This window comes from Pelmatolapia mariae, linkage group LG20 (genome assembly GCF_036321145.2).
Source record: "Pelmatolapia mariae isolate MD_Pm_ZW linkage group LG20, Pm_UMD_F_2, whole genome shotgun sequence".
Taxonomy (NCBI): domain Eukaryota; kingdom Metazoa; phylum Chordata; class Actinopteri; order Cichliformes; family Cichlidae; genus Pelmatolapia; species Pelmatolapia mariae.
Window position 1 is genome coordinate 21,470,028 of NC_086244.1, and position 20,668 is coordinate 21,490,695.

Sequence of the window (20,668 nt, forward strand, 5' to 3'; positions counted from 1 at the left end):
AATATATACAGTTTAAAAGATAATCCTCAATTCAGATAAATACTTTATAGCTTTTCTCTTTTTTTGGAAAAAGAATTTGTGTTTTTTGTGTCTTTTTGGAGTTTAGTTTGCTGTTGTTCAGTAAACTGTAGAATAAAATATTCAGACCCATAAAGCAAGTTTCTGCATTATTAATGCTTTTTTCACTCGTTATTTGATGGCTTTATTTTTATGAGGAAACATCTGTATTTAAAAGTGATCTAAGTAATAAGGAGAATGCTATGGTTCCTGCCTATATTGTTACTAAAGCCGAACTTCTATTCAACGGAACAGAAAAAAAGCTGATATATGTTCATACAGACTTCAACTTTTCCAGTTCTATCATCCATCTTCATCACAAATAACTTCAGTCGTGTTTTATTTCATGAATAACTGTTTATTTTGTTTAAAATGCGTAGCTTCAGAGAAGCTGGCCTCAGAGACTGGAATTCTGATGCGGGACTCAGTCATTAACACATTTCTTTTATATCTTTATCAGCGTGAGGTAGAAAGGTAGGGTTGTGACCAACTCGAGCAAAACATGAATGATTTTCTGATTTTCTCAATCTCAATGTTTGAACACAGACATTTTACATAAGGAAAAAAACAGTACTTTTACACAGTATAAAATTTTAACCATAAGATACTCTGGAAAAACTCTAATATCCTGTAATGTGGGAGCTGCTCATGGTAAATATTTTAAAGCCACAACATTTAAATCCACATTTTCCATACAGCATTTAATAAAATGCGCTTAAGCAACTTTTGCATGCATTGCAATGCTCTAGAAAAATTATAACAATGCTCCTTTTTAGGGCAGACAGCGACAAGATTAAAAAAAACCCCTGCTTCAAAACAACATGCACTCATTTTAATGAAATTACATGTACGAAGGTCTTTTCTCACCAGTGCCTTTACGAACAGTCCGTATGGGTTTTAAACCCAAATATTACATCTGACATGTACTTCACAAAGACATAATCATAGCTGACTTATTTATACACCCATTATCATTCATGTTGCTGTGGATGCCTATTCAGAACCATAATATAAGAAGGTAAGCCAATGCATATCTCCTACATTGTCTCCAAGACATCAATGCACTCGGGACTGGCTTCCCAGAAAATCTTTTTTTTTCCTCCATTTTTTTCTTTTAAATCAGGGAAACCTGCCCAAAAGTACTTTAAGTACACTTAGTATGCAACAAGCAAATTTGTTTACAACAAGTTAAAGTTTTTGGAAAACATACAAAACACAAAGTTTTAGTCAGCATGAGTGCAATGAAACACCACAAAAGCTGATTGATGTGCACGAGAATACAAATGCAAAAATAAAAAACAGTAGCATAGCTACACATAAGTTGGATTTTTAAACCCAAACATTTAAGGTAATCTAATTCCTTAAAAGAAATATTTAGCTGATGATAAATACTGTAAAAAATGAAGATAGAGAAGAATGGTTATGACACTGACAGGACAGAAGGAAACAATATGTAATTGATTGTCATAAAAGGGAAAATTGATGAGGTGATTGCACGGATTATATGAGGAACATACTCATAGTAACCTAAAAATAATTGTACCACATAGAAACACAAGCACATTAAAAAAAACCTCTGAGATGTCGTTCAGTATAAGAAACAACATACGCTCCTCAATTTAAATGGCTAACTTGACTTATGAAACTTTTATTATTGTAAAAGCAAAACTAAAAGAGAGGTGGTGCACTGAGCTGATTATGCGCTATGAGCTTGTTCAATACTATGACATGCTATGAATACTTACTAATGGAGAACATAACTGAGAGTTTGTACCTTTATATACCTGACTGAGTTTCTTTAACTATAATTCAGATTTAACTAATTAAACAACTTCATTTTAATTTCAGTTGTGTCAAAATTAACAAGAAAAGCTCTTTTCCATACATATTGAAAACTCAATTCTTTTTAATGGCCTGTATCAGAAACATGCCAATTTTACTGGGCTGATGTTCAAAAAAACTTCCCAGCTTTAAAGTAATCAGATGTCCTCCACTCTAAAGAGGTTTTTAAAGATCTTTTTCACATGCAGGATTTCTTTTAATGTTACTTTTAGATTCTGGACTTTCTGTTAGTTATGCAAACCTAGACAAATGTAACGCAATTTGAAAGGGTAAGGTCAAGTGCTATAAAGACATTAAAAAGCACAGCTGTAGATGCAGAAGATTCTGTTACTTAGTTCAACAGGACTGACTGCATCAGCTTCAGGAAACATCCCCAGCCATCCAGGCTGTCCAGTGCCATTCCATCTCAATCTACCTGAATGACTTTGCACTATGCATCACTGAAAACAAGGGCTTGCTGCAGGATTTAGTACTGCAGTTCAAAAATACAATCCTTACAAGAGAACGTGTGTACCTGAAGAGGAGACTCACTAAATACTTCAAACTCTGAGAGTTAGGGTGCTTGAAGTGATGGCGTGTCATTCTGTAGAGTCAGAGTCCTGGCTGTTATACTCAGCCGTCTCCATCTTGAGGATGTAAGGAATTATGCTGTCAATAGAAACATTTCCTATTAAGCCAGTGAAGAAGAGCTCCTCTGTGATGCTTGAGTTCATGAGGCGCAGTGCAGGCAGACGAGTCAGAATACGTGTCAGCCTGAGGAATGGAATAAAAATGTAATTTACATAACACATCACTGCATGCAAACACGGTGAGCCAAACCAACACCTTCCAGCAAACCTCATTTGTTGGTAAAAGACTCCACTGTGTGTGGCAAAGGCACAGTGAAGAGTAGAGAAGTACAGCTCTGAGGTAAAAACACTAAAGAGCCAGGATGTATTAACTTAATACTGTTTTAGCTGTTCTGCTCATATCCACTTGCACGTTCATTAATAATGATTATTAAAAAACAAATGAAAAAACATCTCTTCAAGCTGGAAATGACAAATAAACTCCTGGGGTGTGTGCTCGTTTCTCCCTGGGTGTTACAGACTTTTTTGTCTTTGGAATCCACATTGTACATTATGAAGGGTGGATAGTGGTACACCGATGGTCCTCTGCTGCCCAGCCCACCCCAACACAACTACTATCACTGTTTTCACTTTGTTATCTGCAATAAGATGGTAAGAGCATTCCTCACATACCAATTCACGATATAGGCACTTGTATCCTGTACAGCTGAATGAAACCAAGAACCCATATTCCTCTGCTCACCATGATATGCTGCTAATCAAATCATTGGCTTGTCGCTCAAAATTCAATGCATCATACAGTTGGGGTACGACTTATTTAGATTCAAACTCTGATTATTATAGTAAACACTGTCTAAAGGTGTGGCGCTTCACACAGCTATCATAAAAATCTTGGGGAAAGTTTGTTATGATTTTTTTAAAGCTCTTTAATGTAATCAGTGTCATGGGACAGCAGTCTAAGCAGAGAATCCCAGACTCTCTCCCCAGCTACCTCCTCCAGCTCTTTCTAATGCCAAGAGAATATCCCTGTCCTCCCGTGAAGACATGCTCAGAACACCTCATCCAAGAAGCAACCAACCTCAGCTAGCTGAGAACAACCCTTTCTTTAAGGAGAGGTCAGCCACCTTTCAAAGAAAGCTCATTTCTGCTGCTTGTATCCACAATCCCATCCTTTTGATATGGCATTTTTGTATAATGATGCTCCATCTGGTGGCTGATGGTTGTAACTAGTTCTAACTAATTTACCAGCACTGGACATCAAATAAAATGTTAACAGTCAGATTAAATGACAGCTGAACAGCAGACAACATCAGCCAAAAGCTTTTTTCAGACATGCACTGCAGACCTGCACCTTCTAGACATTACCTGTTTTTACTCTGCAGAGACAAGAATGCAAATGTCAGATTCAGTCAGCTTGGATGTTTAACAGTCTTAATACAGCTCCCTTCTACAGAGTCTGAGATGTTTTACTGTGCCTACTCGAGAATAGTTCAGATAACAGGTTGGTGAATTCACAGCCTCAGAAAGCCAAAGTGAAAATAAAAGCTTCAAGCCTGGCAGACAGTGATGTGTCCCACAGAATGAAACAGGTATATGCTGGTGAGAAGTTGTAAAAAACAAAAAAGACTCAACCAAACTCACAATTAACTTACGCCAATAAAATAAGAGCGGCATAGTATCAGTTATTTTTCCATCTTAGTGCTGGGTATTAAGTTAGGGTATCACTTTGTATAACATTTTTTGTCACTTTGCTTTGAATGTGGGTGAGAGTAGGATAGGAGGTATGAATGTACCTGTAGGTGTCATCTGGATATGTTTTCTGCACATAGTCCTGTAGCTCCATCAGAGCTTTCTCCTGGAACTTCTCAATCTGCCCACTGCTGTCCACACCTGGGTGATCTGATGAGTCAAACACACAACAGTTGCTCTCCAAAATCATTTGACTGATAACAGCTAGACTGTCCATTATTATTTCTGACACAGAAAATCAGACTCACCTGGGCTGAACAACACTATAGCCTTCAGGTAGGCGTATTCATAGCTGTCGGTCTCCAGCCTTGTCATGCTGTTACAGAACTCCTGGAACTTCCAGATATGCTCCATCACCTGTTTCACCCTTTCCCCTGACAGTTTGTCTGATACAGAAGAAAGTTTCCATTTTGTATAAATATTCATGGTTTAAGTCTCTTATTTTCTTTAATTCTTTTCCATCTTAATGGTCCGAGAAAAGTTACTTAGAGAAACAACAAAAAGCATGTCGTCACTGGAAAACGACGCAATTCTTAGTGTTAGTGGCAAGTGTCGTCACTTGTTTGCAATGTAGTTGGCTTCATTAAGCCAAAATGGTCCTAGCAGGGGGGATTTTTATTTATGCAATTACATTTCAAAGTTTTGTTACAATCTAAATAAAAACAGCAACAATATGAGCCTGTTCTGATTTCATCACATGTAAGTAATAAAGTTGTCTTCTATGCTTAAGGCCTATGTTTGTTAATAACAAAAAAGAAAGGAAAAAAAAGAAAAAGAAAAATCACATTTCTTTACTCCTGTTTATATGCGTGTGTGTCCTACTGTGAAAGATGGCGAGGTCTGTGGTCCATACCATCCTGGATGCTGCTTTGAAGGTGGTTGATGATGGCTGCAAGGATGGTCGACAGGTTCATCACATGAGCGCACTGAGCAAGACCCAGAGTGAACAGCTCGTTCCAACAGGCTCGCACCAAACTGGTGTTTGCCTCCTGACTGAGAAGAGAGGGAAAATATTGATTAACAATCATCTGTTAGTGTTTGCAAAGACAACAGCTTGCAGTGGTTTAATTTAAGTGTGAAAACTCTCTCACCCGAGAGCTGAGAAGGCTGGGATTGAGCGTGCCCAGTGCATGGAGAGGAAGAGAAGTCTAGATGCAGATTCACAGATGTAGTGTACATTCAGATACTCGGGCATGGGGCTGGGCATGGTCAGCTAGAGGAAAGATACAAACACAACACAGCTGAAAAGGACATCAAGTACAAAAACCTTACTGCTGACAGGAGAATGGTAACACAAAGGAAACACAAAGCAAGTGTTAAATGAGTCGCTCCAGTTAATGCACATTGCACAAAATGTCCAGCAGGGGATCTGCTTGCTACATGTCATATTTTTCACTGTTCCTCGTGTTTCCTGCCTGTATCTTTGCAAGGACAAAAATCAAATAAACACCAACTAAAAAGAAACTTAAAATAAGTGTTTCAACTGTAGGTGATAACAAACCACTTAACAGGGTTTTGCTGTTTATTATTGACCACACATCCATACTTTGGTAATTTAAAACTGCATAGACAGATGAATGGTCTTGTATTCTGGCGAATAACCTCCGAGTACCACCCACCCTTCTGTGGATGTCAATCGGTATCCCTCAGCTGTCAATCATCTCCAAAAATTGTGCATATTGTTCTTCCCATTACATGTGAACTTTACTCACCTTAAAGCTGACATGGCTGTCTGTGAGCAGTGGTCCTTCCACCTCTATAATAGGGGTCTCCTGGTCTCGACCAATCAGCTGGATCGTTGTTCCACTGACACATTGTGACTTATCAGCCAGATTGTCTTCGACCCCAACTTCAGGTGGGTTGAAGACTTTGGCCAGGGTGTCAAAGGCACTGTGTGCAACACACAAGCACACATAAAATGACCTTTCATTAATTTCATTGACAAGAAACTTAAGTCACAAAAGTATAAATGTGTTCTTATTGCACACATACATGCGTTAACTCCTTAGCACCACTTTTATTACCTAAATGCTGTTTTTAACACTGTTTTCTTATACACACAATTATCCAGTTACTATGTTCATTCAAATAAGAACAAAAACAATGCAAACTCATCACTGAGATCTTATCTACAGTCTACAACAAAAGTTTTATCAGTGTTAAAAATAATGCAGATATTAGAACCCACAATGCATAACTCACAAAATTACCAATGCGGTATTAAACAAATGCAAATAGAGAACTGGTTTACTTCTGCAGAGACAAACAAAGTAAATTTTAAGAGAACACTAACGATAAGCCACCTGAACCCAAATCTGAACAAGCAAAGGCAAGACTCCTCTCTGGGTGTTGCTGACTGACCGTGTTATCTCGCTGGCAGACTGCTCTTCATGTTGGCTGTCTGAGGTATCACCATTGTTTAGGTTTTCTTTTAGTGAGTCACTTAGGTTGGCCAGTGATGTCACAACGTTGGCTAGCGTCCCCAAGTCTCCCTGCCCACAATCCATCTAAAGACAAGTGACACAATGCAGATTATATCCCATCATATAGGCAACATAACCAGCATTCACTGTACATACATTACAGCCTAGCACAGATTTTATGCTGAAACCTCTTTACATGACTTACAAAAGGCAGATATTTTGTTTATTGTTACACAGTCTCTTTAATGATTAGATGTACCTTTGAATCAGTTGCCAGCACCAAAGTTCCATCACTCTGGATCACCGGCTGCTGGATGTTAACCAGCATCCCCTGGTCCAGCAAGCTGGACCTAGATGTGGTACAAAGAACCATCAAAACAACTTTACAAAATCGTTGGAAACTTAAAGAAGGTGCAAATTTAACAGCTCAGACCCAATGTTTGTCTGCAGGTCTGACCTGGATCCATCTGTCTCTGTATCGGAGATAAACGTAGGTGTGGCGATGAGTGGACTGTTTAGGTCCTTACGAATGTAGATCTTTTGGGTGGAGGCAGCACAGTTGGCATGCCTCTCTCTGGGCACAATGTCGATGGGTTTCCTCTCACTCTGGACAGCTGAATATTTACAGGAGTCAGAATGTGTTAATATTTCCTCATGCTTACAAGTAAAAGCAAAGAACATTGTGCATTTCTACAAGCATGCACTGAGAACCATGCTAATGATATTCAGTGTCTCTCAGAATACTGCAGATATGAGGTACTTCTGGTTTAACTGATTAGAATAGTTCTCAGTTGGACATCCTGACAAACTGATGGTAAAGAAAGAGCTGAATCTATATTTTTACTAAAAATAACCCTTGTTGAGTAGCTGTAGGGACAATGTTTCCTAAACAACCTCCTGCAGCAGTGTCCAGTGTCACACCAGTCTGTATTTTATACATGTCAGGTCAGGAAAAAGATAGAAAACTTTTTCTGGCCATATCTCACTTATTTCTCAAGGGAACTGAAACTATTTTCTCAGGGACAATACTTGACTTGTTTCTGGGTGTATTTTTTGCACTGTGTCCTGGAATTGGATGCACACTCACACTCAGTCTTCATCCCCATCTTAAGGCATTTTCTCAACCGACAGAATTGGCAGCGATTGCGGTGGTGTTTGTTGATGACGCAGTCCTGCTTACTGCGGCAGCTGTAAGTCAGACTCTTCCTCACACTCCGCTTAAAAAAGCCCTTACATCCTTCGCAACTGACGGCTCCATAGTGACGTCCTGTACACAGACAAAAAAGGTCTTATTTTGTACCTGTGGTTGAGTCTACTGACAATATGAAGCTAAACACACAGCTGGACTTTGCCAAAGTATATGGAAAAGATCCGAAGTATACTCAGGTTAAGTGCCTGAAGTACCTGAAGCCTTGTCTCCGCACACCACACAGTACTCCACCGGCTGTGGTCGGCTCAAATCTCCTGACTGTCCTAACAACCGTTCCATTGACACTGGATCTGTAACAATCTAGAAAAAATGCATTAAAATAAGAACAAGTTATTGCCAGTAGTGTTGTCACATATGCCCTATGTGGCAGTATTAAGAGGGAAATGTACCTGTATTCTTCCTGGCATGAGGCTGTCTGCAGCAGTGAAGATGAGCTGTTTGGCGTTGTGACTGTCTGGTGAGGCCAGGATGACCTTTCCTGCCCCTGAGCTGTCAGCTGTAGTCAGAATGAACTGTTGCTTGGGGGCACTGGATGGGTTCATTGCTGTCACTATCTGGATCTTCTGACCGGTCTGCTGGTCGGTTACAATCTGGGGGGATAAGAGATGAAAGAGGAAGACAGAACAACAGGGAAAGTGTGGAAGATCCAAGATAAATATTTTAACACCAACATGTTCAGCGCCCCTGCGAAAGGGGACAATGTCATTAGGTTGTAACACATTCAAGTTTAAGACGTTACCTGAATTCGCTGTGGTGTAGAGGGCTCAGTCGAGATGACCTGAAAGCGCTGCGGAGACTCACTCATCACTGAGTCTGATGGAGAGGATGACACCTAATTGGTTAAATGTATAAAAATAATCTTAATTAATAAGTCTGCAACACAAATACATTTCATTTGAATATGCAGCATTGAAATGTTTTGCTACAAAATGTTATACACTTTTATTGTAAGTGAAAGAAGACAGCAAAAGGTGAATTATATCTTAAAGGTAACCACACAACCAAAGTGAGTAAAACCATCAAAAAAGAAAAAAACAAAAAACAAAATTCATATTGGTTAGATGAAGCAACAACTTCAGACCACTCACCTCTGCCTCATGCTCAGAATCCACTTTCTGCTGGGAAAGCAGATTCAGGTTGGACGTCATGATGAAGTAAAGTCATTAGTGAGGTCTGTTTGGAAGGATGTCAAAGAAAATAATTAAATAACTAATAAAAATACCAACTACCCCAGAAGAGCAGGCTGACATTACTGACTCACATAGTGGTCACAGAAGATGCAGCAAGACATTGGATGATTTTGTATGGTGCGATTTGGCTACTGAAGCACACCAGTGTCTCACTCATGTGTTCTTATGAATGCGTGGCATAAACATTAAAATATTACGCCACTTTAGAAATACTAAATCTGTGCTGCAGCAATGCCTTTGAAACCCGACCTTTAAAATCATTAAAAATTAAACAAAAGACAAGCTTCTCTCTTTTTATATTATATAATAACAAATGCAATCAGTCTTAAAACTAAAATAAAATTGACAAAACAGTTTTTGTTTACTGCCCTGTTACCTATATATTAAGCTATAGACTGCCGTATCATCACACAGTTATTAAAAGTAATATTCTTATTTTTTAGGTAACTTCAACAAAACATTTCACTTCAATCACAAGAAGAATTTATTGCGATTTTTAACATATGGAGAGTATTGCAACAATGTATATTGTGATTTATCAGCTTTTTTAAAATTGCAAATTATGTCCTCAAGTTAAACGTATTTTTTTGCTGCAAAATGAGATTGTCAAGCATACCAACACTGTCCCTAAAACCTGCATAAATGTTGCCATTACATGGAGCCTGCAGTCTACATAAATAACCAGAATACAATCAGCTGGCAGCCAGATGAGTCAAGTCCCTTCGAGTTGTGCAAAATGACAGACCCATTCAGACTGATGGCAACATGCTGGCAATCTGTTTGCATTTAAAATTAGACAGCAATTACTTGCAAACCTTCAAGAATCTTTTTCAGAGTGATTACAGTCAGCCCAAGTCCAGACTATTACTGTTTGCAGAAAGGTTATCTCTGATCAGGCAAGCTATCCATGCAACGTGCGATTAAAAGTGCTTCTAAATGTGCAATAACCCTAAACGTCTGGACAACCATTTAGTCACAAGTTGCAATCGGTTGCAGAATGTGGAAATAATTATATATGTATATACATTTTTATTTTTGTAGTTGCAAGGATATTCTTGTCCTATTTTTACTCGTGTGACTGAGCCTTTGGCTTGCTCTGAATTAGGAAGTACCTTTTTCAAGGTTAGTCTGTCCAGTGTTGGATGGTTGTTTTAGTCAAATAAATGTTTGCTCAGGCGGTGCATGAGATGAGCCCTCTTGCTCATAGTATTAACAGTGTATTTTAATTTGTTTAATACTATGTTCATATTTAGTGTCCCTGTATTGATATAAGATTGCATTGCAAAATAACACAATACTACTCTATATAAATTTTTCCCCCATCCTTAATAAGACCTGAGCAACTGTACAATACAATGGTTCAAAAATCGACAGCTTGGTGTGTTCCTCTACATGTGACTTTACGCTGACTTTAGAGCCATACTTTAGCACTTCTGCATATTCTCACACAGAGAGTAAGCCACCACAGCAGGAGGATTTCACTTAATTTAGCTGACATGTTATTACAGACCACAACACAACTTGCTAAGACAATGCAGTATTTATGTAAAATTCCAGATAAAATATTTAAGCTATCAGTTAAACTCACCTTTACCTTTGTTAAATGTCTATTTTGTTTCTTTTGAAAACCAAAATCACACTCAAAGAGAAGCTAACTGAAGAGGGTTTGGAACCATCACTGCGTTAGTGTTAGATATTATATGTTATCACAGATATGGTCAATCCTCCTATACTGCTGCACCTATATTGGTTAATGTAATAATTTCTACCTATGAATCTTGAGTTGCATCAGTCCAGTGCCAGAGTAATTTCAGAGGGTGAAACACTTTTTGGAGATACTAATACCACACTGACATCGACAGAGGCACCAATCATTTCTTACTTTGTACATCTGTCCTCCAAATGGACAAATATGAAACGCTGTTAAGACTTAAAAAACATAGTAAATATGAAGCTGTCGAGACTAACTCCCACTGCTTTTAATATTTTTAAAACTTCTAATTTACTTTACTTTATATTTTATTGTCACTGAAGAGGAAATTTGTTCTGGACTCCAAGTCCCAGTTCCCATCATAGCTATTGTGACCACCACAAACATACAAAGCACAATAAGTCACAATTTAGCATCACATCAACATTAATAGTTAATGTTGCACTAACCCAATGACTCCACACTACAGACTAATATTCCGAGCATTAACTGAACAGAGCACAAATTAATTTTTAAATCCTTTAAACTTCTGCCAGAAGATAACAGTAAATACAAGATGAGTTGAATCTCACAAAATGTTGAAACACACACTGTTCATATAGTGACTGAGGGCTATGATGACATTTTTCTGGCGTATGCTTTTTGTGGCTGTTTGCACCACTTTGAACAACCCTAGATTCGCTGTCAGTGTAACATAACTGCTAGTATGTTAAAAAAAAAAAAAGAAAAGAAAAGAAAAGAAAGAAAAAGTCAAGCTGCACTAGAAGATCTAGAAATTAGAATGATTTTTTTTAAAGCTGTGATCACCACCTTGCAGCATCTTTATTCTTGGGGGAAGTGTCTAAATCCACCCTTCATTAGTTTAATTCTTTCTAATCTACTGGCATTTGAAAGATTTCCGTCCTTCTCTGTTTATATGGTCTTGTACTGTTTATAAGAATACAATCTGACAGCCTCTGGGGGGAAATGATTTATGTGGCTGCAGTAACCATACAGGAATCTGATGTAGCTTCATATTGTTTACTGATTGGTCTAACAGTACGTCCATCATTACCTCTTTTCTCAAACGTATCACAACACATAACAAAATGGAGAATCTGGCAATCAGCCAGTAACACCGAAGACGAATCCTTATGATAAATATGTTCGAGCAATTTTGTTTTCAGACACCGAACAGATGAATGCTGAAATTCTGGTGGCGAATATAAAAAATGGCAGCTGTGATGAATAAAAGGTATGATCGTAGTACTTTCAATCCACTCCCGTCCCCGGGATGGCAAAGGTAAAAGGGTCGAGTTCATCTGCTGCAGCTACAGCTTTCCAACGTTAGCCCCTTCAGCTAGCTCACTGCAAGTGAACGCAAGTAGGCTGCAGTGAGAGCCGACTGCAGCTGTGTGCCCCACTGTGGCTGTCATCCTAGCACGCAGGGATTGGTTCAAGTCGACAGCTGTGTCATCGTATTTAACAATTAATTTAGCTGTCACCAAAACATGTCAGCCTAAGCAGACTGAGACCGATGTTTCACGGTCCATGCCCGCACTCCGAGCTGCCGGAGACGGCCAGGAAGGGAGCTCCGCATCGGCTAGCTTGCTAGCTAGTCGGGAAATTAGCTACGCTCTTTTATGGTCCTGTATGTCTCACAGCTTTCTACTGTTTTCAGTCCAGGACTCAGACTTACCTCCGGGAACTGGCGGTCACAGATTTAGTGCGCTCTGCTATTTTATAAAATATTTGTTTTGGTTTTCTTCTGTTAAAGGTCATAGTTCGTGACCCCGCTCCGCCAGCGAGTTGATGATGGTTGAGTTTTTTTTCCTCCTTCCTCTCTCGCGAGTCGCGTCCCCGCGCGACTCCAACACCCCCCCACCCTTAGCGCGAGCCAGACAGGACTGACGTCATTATGTCTGACTGTCTGGACTTTGTTGTTAAGGTACGTTTGAAACATTTACATAGTAAAAAAAATGTTTAACAACAGATGTATTTAAGAGGATAGACGCACTGTTTCTCCTATAGTGCGTTTCTGCTCTTCACATAAAGAGCTGCAATAATAAACTCAAGGCTTTAATAAGTGATTGCATAAATGATTACAAATAGTATAAATATTAAAAATATAAAAATAAAGTGTTTTGTTTTTTTTAATCTTATATGATACTGTCAGAAGTACGTGACATATACATAATGTCATCAGATATAGAAAATGTCATAATGTTGTCCAGTTATAATCTTGATCCAGCTCTAATTTCTTTATATTTTGCTTCCAAGAAGCGAGACATTCTGGCAATTTCATTAAGTGATCTTGAGCAATCGTTATGCTGGCTTTCTGGTTTTGTTTGTTAAGCCACTTAACACACAAACTACAAATCACTGAAGCATAAAAATACACCTAACTCAAGGAAGCCAATGTTATGTCTACACATAACAGACAACTTGGCAAAGAATCAATTTAACATAATATCTTTAGGCACTTTGTTACTAGCAGCCTGTCACAGAGCACATAAACTGTTTCCATTTCTTTAGTTTGAATCTACAAAAATGCCAAAAACAGTCTGATAGACATAAAATTGTATTTTTGCACTAACAACGTGATTCCCAAAGAGCTATTAGTCACCTGGCACACTGTATGTCAGCATATTGTGCGGTGTGTCCATAAAATGTTTCAAGGAAACTTTCAAGTGGCACTATCTACAATATCTGAAAGTCATGTACTTAAGAAATGGGGGGGGGGGGGAAATCCAGCAAAGTCCTGCCTCTGGAGATCCATCTGAACCTTCAGCTTTTCAATCTACTGTTCACTGAATCCTCACCAGGAATTGTCTCAGTGGTCTCAGGGTGGCTGTCAAGAGGCATTCTCAATGAAGGGAAACAGGGAGAAAACATATGCTAAACTACACAAGAACTGGAATGAAAATCAGTGTCAACAGGTCTTGTGGAGTGATGAATCCAAATGTGAAATTTATAGTTCAAATTGTCGTCAATATGTACAGAGGAAGTCAGGAGAGAGGTACAACAGCGAGTGTCTACGGTACATCTTTAAAAAATAGCGTAGGCTCTGCAACGGCTCGGGGCTGTATTTTAGCCAGTGGTGTTGGGGATCTTATCAATCTTGATGGAATTATGAACATCGAAATGCACGATCATATTTTCATCAGCCGTACAATACAATCTGGAAGGCACCTGACAAGAAACAGCTTCATTTTTAAGCATGACAACAATCCCAAACACACTGCCAGTGCATTAACCTGTATGGAAAAACACACAATGGAGCACTATCAGTCAGTGACTGGCCTCCCCAGAGCCCAGACCTCAACACTGAAGTAGTGTGAGACAATCTTGACAGAGAACAGAACAAAAAGCAGCCACAATCCAAAAAAAAGCTGTGAAATGTCCTTCAACAGCCCTGGAGAACTATTTTTGAAGATTACTTAATTAAATTATGAGAAAGCCCATGATACTTCAGACTGTGTTAAAGTATAATTGTAGAATTAAAACTGTACAAACTCTGTTTTGGGCTTATAAATGCTAATACCCAAGATACTAACAGCACAAAGGCCCATATTACATAACACTTTAGATGAAAAGGCTAAAAATAAAGTAAAATGCAAATATGATAAAAGGTGAAGCCACACACCAAAAAATGTGAAACATATGTCTTGCCCACTGAAATAAATGCTTTTCATTTTCGTTTTCAAATCTACACCAAGCGTCTGAACTTGTATTATTATTTGAGACATTTTTTTTATCATAATGTTTCTATTTTGCTTTTTTATTCTCACTTTTGAAGCAACTTTGCTTTTCTAACAATAATGATGGTAAAAATAAATTAAAATACATGGTACTCATAAATATACCATACGCAGTTATGTAAAGTTATGGGCATCGGGCAAGATTTCTTCACATGAAAGTGAATGACTGAAAATCTAATTTATTTAAATTTTTTTCCACACCACTTTAAACACAGCCTACATTGAATAAAGAGTATCAAACCATCATGTTTTGTTACACCGCACTTCTTTTTTTAACTGGCATTTAACAAATTAAAGAGACTTATTCATATCTTTAATGACCTCTGTTATACATGCAATATGTGGGCTATACGCTCACAAGATACTTTATTACACCTTCCTTGTACCTTGGACCCAATTTTGCCTTTAGAGGTGCCTCAATTCTTCATGGCATAGATTCAACAAGGTGCTGAAAACATTACTCAACGATATTGGTCCATATTCAAATAAAGGCATCACACAGATTTTTAACCTGCATGTCCATGATGTGAATTTGTAATTCCACCATATCCCAAAGGTGCTCTGATCTGGTGACTGTGGAGGCCTTGTAACGGGTGGTTATGTGAGTTCCTGCTGGCTTCATTCATTCTCTTTAAACTCTGGAAATGGCTGTAATCTGATCAGCAGTCTATGAAATACTCACGCCAGCATATCTGGCATCAGCAGCCATGCCACAGTCATCCATTCTCTCACACTTATCCAATTCAGGGTCGCAGAAGGGCTGGAACCTCATTTCAGCTGGCATAGGGCGAGAAGCGGGGTACACCGTGTACAGACTGCCAGAAACCAGAGTACTCCATGAGAACCCACGCAGATACGGAGAGAACATATAAACTCCACACAGAAAGGCCCCAGCCAAACTCAGAACCTTCTTGGTGCGAGTCCCTTAAATCAGCTTTCTTCCACATTCTGATGCTCGGTTTGAATGTCACCAGGCCAGCCTGACTGTGCTGCCATGTCTACCTGCCTAAATGTGTTAAGTTGGCATCACGTGATTGGCTGATTAGGCATGAACAGAGGTACCTAACTGAATGGGCATTGAGTGTATAGGCCTATATATCAGTGTTTTCTGAGAAATGACACATGTAGAAGATACACGGCAGACCCGACCACATACTCATTTTTACACTCGGCTGCAGCTTTTCAACTGTCAGCCATACACACCAAGAACAACCTCAGGACCCAGTTCATTCCTTTTATGCAGGTGAGGTGTGATTACTGATGGCGATTACTGTGTTGGCCTCCCCTGCCGCGGCGCCAAAAAACACACCCACCACAACAGATTTGTATATTCTGTCCCATTAGTCTTCTGCAGTTATCTCATTCCGTCTATCTCAGATGAACTCTATACTGCATGCATGTTAGTAAGTGTTCATTGTAAATATAATTTAGTTATCTTTTTATGCATGGAGGCAAGGATGGGGCTACAATTTGTATTTAACTGCATTTTAGAATAAAGGTCAGCCTCATGCAATTAATCAAGGTGTTCAGTGTGTTAAGTGCTAATAGAAAAAAGAAGCACACTTTGCCAATATTTGTTTCCTGAACACAAATTCCGAAATAGCCCATAAGCTGTTCATTTCTTAATACTTATTTCCTTCCTGGTCACTACCAATGAACATCTTTGCATCTTTAGCTCTGCCTCCTGTGTTGCTGCTATTCGTCTGTTACAAATGACCCCTGACACTTGTCTCCACCCACTCCACCCTGTCTGCATGCTCTTCTTCACCTCTCTTGTGCACTGTGTGTTAGTTTGGATGGTTCATCCCAGGTATTGGGATCCCATCGGGGCTCAAAGGCGATACCAGACGTAATCCCATCATCTTAAACCCATCTCTCACCCCTACCACACACCCCACCACTATTTCATGCATGCCCTGCACCACCCGCACAAACTTCTCTGCCATTCCTGACTTATACAGTACAGTTCTCCCATCTTGGCAGACTGTCATAAGCTTTCTCCAGGTCCACAAAGGCCTTCGCTGTACTTCTCCATTAACACTTTCAAAACAGACATCACATTTTTAGCTTTTATTCCTGCCATAAACCACACTGACGCTCAGTGATTGTGATCTCTTTCCTTAACCTAGCTTCAACCACTCTTTCCTATAGCTTCCCATAGCTGGTGGTATGACTTATCAGCTTTATCTCTTTGCAGTTACTGCAAGGTTTATGAATCCCTTATTGCACAGAGGTAAAGCAGACATGGTCTGTATTCCCCTTAATTCTTTGTAAGTTTTCATTTTACTCTGCATGCCTGTCTTTCGGATACTTCCTGTGTTTTTATCACTTGCTGTGTATCACTTCTGGTCCCACACCTCTCAGTCTTTGTCATTACATCCTGTATACCATCCCCTCTGGTCTTTTGGTTTATATTTCCCTTTTGCCTTTCTGGATTTTTTGCCCTTGTGAATATTTATGGTCACCCTGCTGCCACCTGAAGTTAAGCATGCTTGCTACCTTAAAACCCCAAAACCCAACACTGCCTTCTTGTAGACATGTAGCCTGAGCAAAACATGCAGGAAGTATCTTCCTTATATGGAAGATTATGGCTCCCAGTAGACATCTATGTCAAGCTGTTCATATTGTGGTGATTTCCCTGGGATTTTCCCGGTGATACATGCAGGGTATTGGACAGCCTGTTACTGTTTAAGTTGTTTTAACCATCTTATCTTTCCTTTAGCTTGTTTATAATTCTTGTATCGGTTGTGACAGTGAGTTTATTTTTATTCATGTGATTCTCTATTCAATACACTCCAGAGTCAGCACAGTTTAAACTTATCATTTCATAAATGATAACTTTAAGCTTATTATTCATGATAAATGATAATTATGATAAAGGTGTTTAAGACCTAGGACGTTTCTGGGTGGTTAACTGTAATGAAAAGAACTACACTTTAAATAAAATACCACTTGATTGCTTCAGTTTTTCCCCAGGCGCAGTTTTAGCGTGTGATCAGATGGGATAGGCAATTTGCTTACACACACACTCTCACATAAGGACAGGAAGGAAACGTAACCAAGCATCACCACCAGGTGTCACCCTGCACCATCCCGTATGACAGGAGCGACTGCAGAAGAGAAAAACGCAGCGCCGCTCCACACTGATTCAAAGGAAATTTGATTCATATCTGAAAATAGCGCATTTTCAGATATTTTTCCACTACTTTGGATTTTCTAGTTTGTAAATCGCACGCTGGGGTTTTGCCACTTCATTGAAAAAAGACTGCAGCCAAAACTCACATCTTTGACTGATTCTAAATAATAGGATCAGAAGCTATGATTACAGTCTTTGGATGTCATTTCAGACATCAGAGCCTGTACGGCCATCTGGCTGTAAAGGAATACGTAGCTTTGTGACCTAAAAACCGCCGACCTTCAAAGCAAAGAAGCAGAAACAGCTATGCCCCGGAAAGTCTGACCAACAAGCATGGGTGGAGTAACGGGTCTTTATCGCACATAGCTCGACCTTTACCTCATCATAAACGCTTCATAAGAGCTGGGCCAAGAGAAAGAGGGTAGCGGAGGGAATCGACCGTTTCATATGCGCAGCTGCAAACCCTACTTTCTCAAAAGCCAATCAAGCTGCAGCATCAACACAAAACTAAAAGCTGTCTTGGCGCATCCTCCCACTGACACAGTATACTGCTGCTCCTACTGTATCTGAGACCGAAAGAGGAACGGAGGACGCCGGAAGGTTAAAAAAAAGAAAAAAGAAAAAGAGACGCAATGACAAGGAGATACTTCTAGCTGTGAAGACGAGGGACAGCCAAGGATTAAGAGGGGGGATTGTGGCGGCCACAGCGGTCTTCAGCAGAGGTTGGTCATGATCGGACGCGCATTATGGGTATGTAAGACTCGGGCAGGAAAGAGGGGTAGCAAGCCTGGGATTCTGCCTTTTCTATGCGCGGTGATAGCGTGCTCAGCCCTGTCGGCTCTGCTTTTCGTGGACTTCATTGAATCATGGGTCACCTCCATGGGAATGAACACGGTGGTGGAGCCGCACATCGGGATCATCCCACCGCAAAGCGTCCCTCCTACCAGACCGGAGGAATTTTTGCTCATGCCTAGCCCACTTGTGTGCCAACGTGCCAAGCCTTACCTCATCATGATGGTTACTTCGGCTCCTGCCAATCAGAGGGCCCGCCAAGCCATCAGGGACACTTGGGGAGGGGAGGTGGAGGTGAGAGGTCTGCGGGTCATGACCCTCTTCATGGTCGGCGTGGCGTCTGACCCCGGACTGGCTAAGCTGCTGATAGAAGAGGCTCGGGAGAAGGGAGACCTGGTTCAGGGGCGTTTTTTGGACACGTACTCCAACCTCACCCTGAAGACTCTGTCCATGCTGGGCTGGACCCGGAGGTTCTGCCCTCAGGCTCACTTCATGGCCAAAGTGGATGATGATGTCCTGTTCAATCCCAGCGCTCTCCTACACTTTCTGAATAAGAGCCGTAACCCCTATGAACAAGGAGACTTGTACCTTGGCAGGGTGCATCTCCATGTGGCTCCCGACCGGGACCCGGACAGCAAGCACTACCTTCCCTCAGGAGCCTACCCTCCTTCTGTCTTTCCAGACTATTGCAGTGGCACAGCCTATGTATTGTCCCGGTCTGCATTGCTCAAAATTTCCCTGGCAGCCTCTGCATCACCTTTATCCACACCTCTTCCGCCCGAGGATGTGTTTGTAGGCTTGTGTGCCCGGGCAGCTGGAGTGCTCCCCTCACACTGCCCTCTCTTCTCCGGTGGACCAAGTATGCCGTACGGACGCTGCTGCTATCAGGCCATGGTGTCCATCCACCACATCCCACCCAGAGACATGCTGCACTATTGGGCTGATGTGCATTCACCACCTCCCTGCTCCTGGTTGAATGTACGTGCTTCTTTGGGGATTTGCAAAGTCCGAGCGATGCTGGGCACAGCTCTGGGGTTGGAGCAAGGATTGTGAGGGTTAACGGAAAGCAAACTCTGACTTATTTGGAGGCTGTGCCTCGCTTCAATACTGTGAACAGCACAAGTGCTCTTTAGGCTGCGAAGCTACACGTGCACTACGAAAATGCTACTTTGTTTAATTTGAAAGCTTTATTTTTTTAAACACCTCAACGTACTTATGTATCTTATTTTGCTGAAAAGGGAAGATCAGCTGGTAGTACAGGGAGCTGTCAGGATCAGCTGTAGTATAGGGGTGTCTGCTGCCTCCCACATTATTACACTGACACGAACTGTAGATGTAGAGCAAAGTTTAGCATGCTGATGCTTTACAGTAAGGACGCACAGCAGCAACTGCACATTAAAACAACATTGTTTGTCTAACTAAGTCTAATGATTATAGGCTGCTACTTTCAACACCTGCACAGGCCTATAGTCTAGGCCAAGTATAATAGTTTAAATGCATGTTCACAAAAAATAGGACTGATATAAAATCACAGGCTTATTACACAGCAATAACGAAGTTTTAGAATCACCAATAATGACTAGAGTATTTTATTTTATTTTTTTTTTAAGGAGGGATTTATGATGTTATTCAGCCACAAGGGCACAATATTCACATACAATAGGAAGGGATTACCTCGATTAGATACAGGGATCTTTGGGGGGGGGGGGGGTCATGAAGGCTTCACATTACATTAAATAGCTGAAACAGAATGCATGATAATTATTTTCTTAAACAACTGAAAATAAAACTAATGTGATGCACAGCTGAATATTTATGTATCTGACAAGTATTACTTATAAGATTCCTTTCTTATGGCGAGATTACACACTGACTGGCAGCTTTGCAATGCTGTGTGAGTTTTATGGTCAACTGTGCCAGACTCGGATGACGTACATTTTCAATGAGGCTGCTATTTGTCAATAAAACCTCGGGCTGTTATTCTCACCCACAATGTTAAAGGGAAACGTTGATCCACTGTACTCAGGAAAAATATGTATGACATTAAAGCAACCAATAAACTACTCAGTAATGAAAAATAGGTCTGTGTTTTGTTTTGAGCAGGATTGAACATTTCTATAAAACTGTTCCTCCTCTATAAATATACAGCAAAGTAGCAAACAGTTCTGACAGTCTGTCATGCTGCTATGATTTAGTTACTTTGAAATACTTAAATTAGGACAAGCATCAATAGAAAAGACCACGTAAAA

The 20,668-nt window shown here is 40.2% G+C and overlaps 2 protein-coding genes across 3 annotated transcripts; one reads left to right on the forward strand and one right to left on the reverse strand.

Annotated features, from left to right (window-relative positions):
* Nucleotides 1-405: 405 nt before the first annotated feature.
* Nucleotides 406-12,581, reverse strand: nr2c2 (nuclear receptor subfamily 2, group C, member 2). Of its 2 annotated transcripts, XM_063464825.1 has the most exons (15): nucleotides 12,430-12,581; nucleotides 8,939-9,023; nucleotides 8,590-8,682; nucleotides 8,240-8,440; nucleotides 8,045-8,150; nucleotides 7,728-7,907; nucleotides 7,098-7,254; nucleotides 6,900-6,990; nucleotides 6,579-6,724; nucleotides 5,930-6,107; nucleotides 5,309-5,430; nucleotides 5,071-5,210; nucleotides 4,466-4,603; nucleotides 4,262-4,367; nucleotides 406-2,652 (listed from the first exon to the last, which is right to left on the reverse strand). In XM_063464825.1, the coding sequence occupies exons 2-15, from the start codon at nucleotides 8,996-8,998 to the stop codon at nucleotides 2,478-2,480; spliced, it is 1,893 nt and encodes a 630-aa protein (XP_063320895.1). In that variant the 5' UTR covers nucleotides 8,999-9,023; nucleotides 12,430-12,581; the 3' UTR covers nucleotides 406-2,477. The 2 variants fall into 2 exon arrangements, 1 of the variants encoding a protein (XP_063320895.1); XR_010091963.1 differs by lacking the exon at nucleotides 406-2,652 and having other exon boundaries at nucleotides 5,040-5,210.
* A 5,323-nt stretch (nucleotides 12,582-17,904) lies between these two features.
* Nucleotides 17,905-20,506, forward strand: b3galt4 (UDP-Gal:betaGlcNAc beta 1,3-galactosyltransferase, polypeptide 4). The gene has a single exon (XM_063464398.1). It carries the CDS (start codon nucleotides 18,357-18,359, stop codon nucleotides 19,470-19,472), a length of 1,116 nt encoding a protein of 371 aa, XP_063320468.1. The 5' UTR covers nucleotides 17,905-18,356; the 3' UTR covers nucleotides 19,473-20,506.
* The last annotated feature ends 162 nt before the right edge of the window (nucleotides 20,507-20,668 follow it).

Bases quoted from the DNA above. Each gene is read 5' to 3' on its own strand.
- nr2c2 (XM_063464825.1), bottom strand. From the start codon at position 8,998: ATGACGTCCAACCTGAATCTGCTTTCCCAGCAGAAAGTGGATTCTGAG. The intron at 5,211-5,308 runs GTGAGAGAGTTT...CTCTCTTCTCAG, and splicing joins CCAGCCTTCTCAGCTCTCGG to TCAGGAGGCAAACACCAGTT. The intron at 4,368-4,465 runs GTGAGTCTGATT...TTGACTCATCAG, and splicing joins TATAGTGTTGTTCAGCCCAG to ATCACCCAGGTGTGGACAGC.
- b3galt4 (XM_063464398.1), top strand. From the start codon at position 18,357: ATGATCGGACGCGCATTATGGGTATGTAAGACTCGGGCAGGAAAGAGG.